This window comes from Penaeus monodon, chromosome 23 (genome assembly GCF_015228065.2).
Source record: "Penaeus monodon isolate SGIC_2016 chromosome 23, NSTDA_Pmon_1, whole genome shotgun sequence".
NCBI lineage: Eukaryota > Metazoa > Arthropoda > Malacostraca > Decapoda > Penaeidae > Penaeus > Penaeus monodon.
The window spans coordinates 15,397,835-15,398,781 of NC_051408.1; the positions used below are offsets into that span (position 1 = coordinate 15,397,835).

Consider the following 947-nt stretch of genomic DNA (forward strand, 5'->3'; position numbering starts at 1 on the left):
AGTAAAAATGAATGACAGTACTATCTGAACTTATGTGCTGTTTCCTTATGACCACCTTACATCCATGTCACTCTGAACACGCAGGGAATTTAAGGGTAAGAAAATAAGAGAGGGAGGCCGCTACAAGATGAAACTCGAGACCGACGGCAACATCTACTTCATCGCCACACTCGAGATTGCAGGCGTCTCTTCCTCGGACGAGGGCGAATACAGGGCCATCGCCAGCAACAAGCTCGGGGAGGGCGTGGCCAACATCAACCTACACTTCGAGGGCAAAACCGCCTCTGATAAGCCCAAGTAAGTTTTTTGTCAAATGATACCAAGAGCCATGTTTACTCTTTGAATGTTTTGCTATTCATATATTTTATAAACTGATAATAAGTAAGACGAAGGTTCACACGGATCCAGCTCATACGAACGAATATTCCTCCCAGGATCCCTGACGGCAAGGCGCCCAGATTCCCTAAGAAGCCTGAGATCCGTCAGGAGGGAGACAAGCTGATCATGGAGTGCCTCCTGGAAGCCAACCCTGAGCCGGAGGTCACATGGTTCAAGGGCGTCCAGGTGAGTTCGTGTACCCGCGTCCATATCTGAATTCAAATCTGTATAGTAAAGGATTGAACTCGAACAACCCCCTTCTTAATAAAGCGAAAGAATAATGCACATGGAAAAAGCAAACCCTGTACATGGAGGGACAACTTTATTTATGCCTGTGTGTGCTAGATACAAGAATATAAAGTAAACACGATTTCTTCGGCCCTCCAGATGGTGCAGGAACAAGGCCGCATTTCCATGTACAAGAAGATCTGCGGGAAAGACCAGTACGTTGTCTCAGTCACCATCATGAGTCCTGTGGTTGAAGATGGCGGCCAGTGGAGGTGCAACGCCTTCAACCCATTCGGTGACTCGAACGCCAACATTGCCCTTAATTTCGAAAGTAAGTGTAG

The 947-nt window shown here is 47.2% G+C and overlaps 1 protein-coding gene across 1 annotated transcript in view; it reads left to right on the top strand.

Moving 5' to 3' along the window:
• LOC119588147 (twitchin-like) overlaps window positions 1-947 on the top strand; it is a gene marked incomplete in the record, with an annotated part of 124,648 nt that overhangs the window by 21,737 nt on the left and 101,964 nt on the right. The window contains 3 exon segments of the mRNA XM_037936853.1: window positions 85-297; window positions 435-564; window positions 766-937. Of these exon segments, the coding sequence (XP_037792781.1) occupies window positions 85-297; window positions 435-564; window positions 766-937 (515 nt within the window).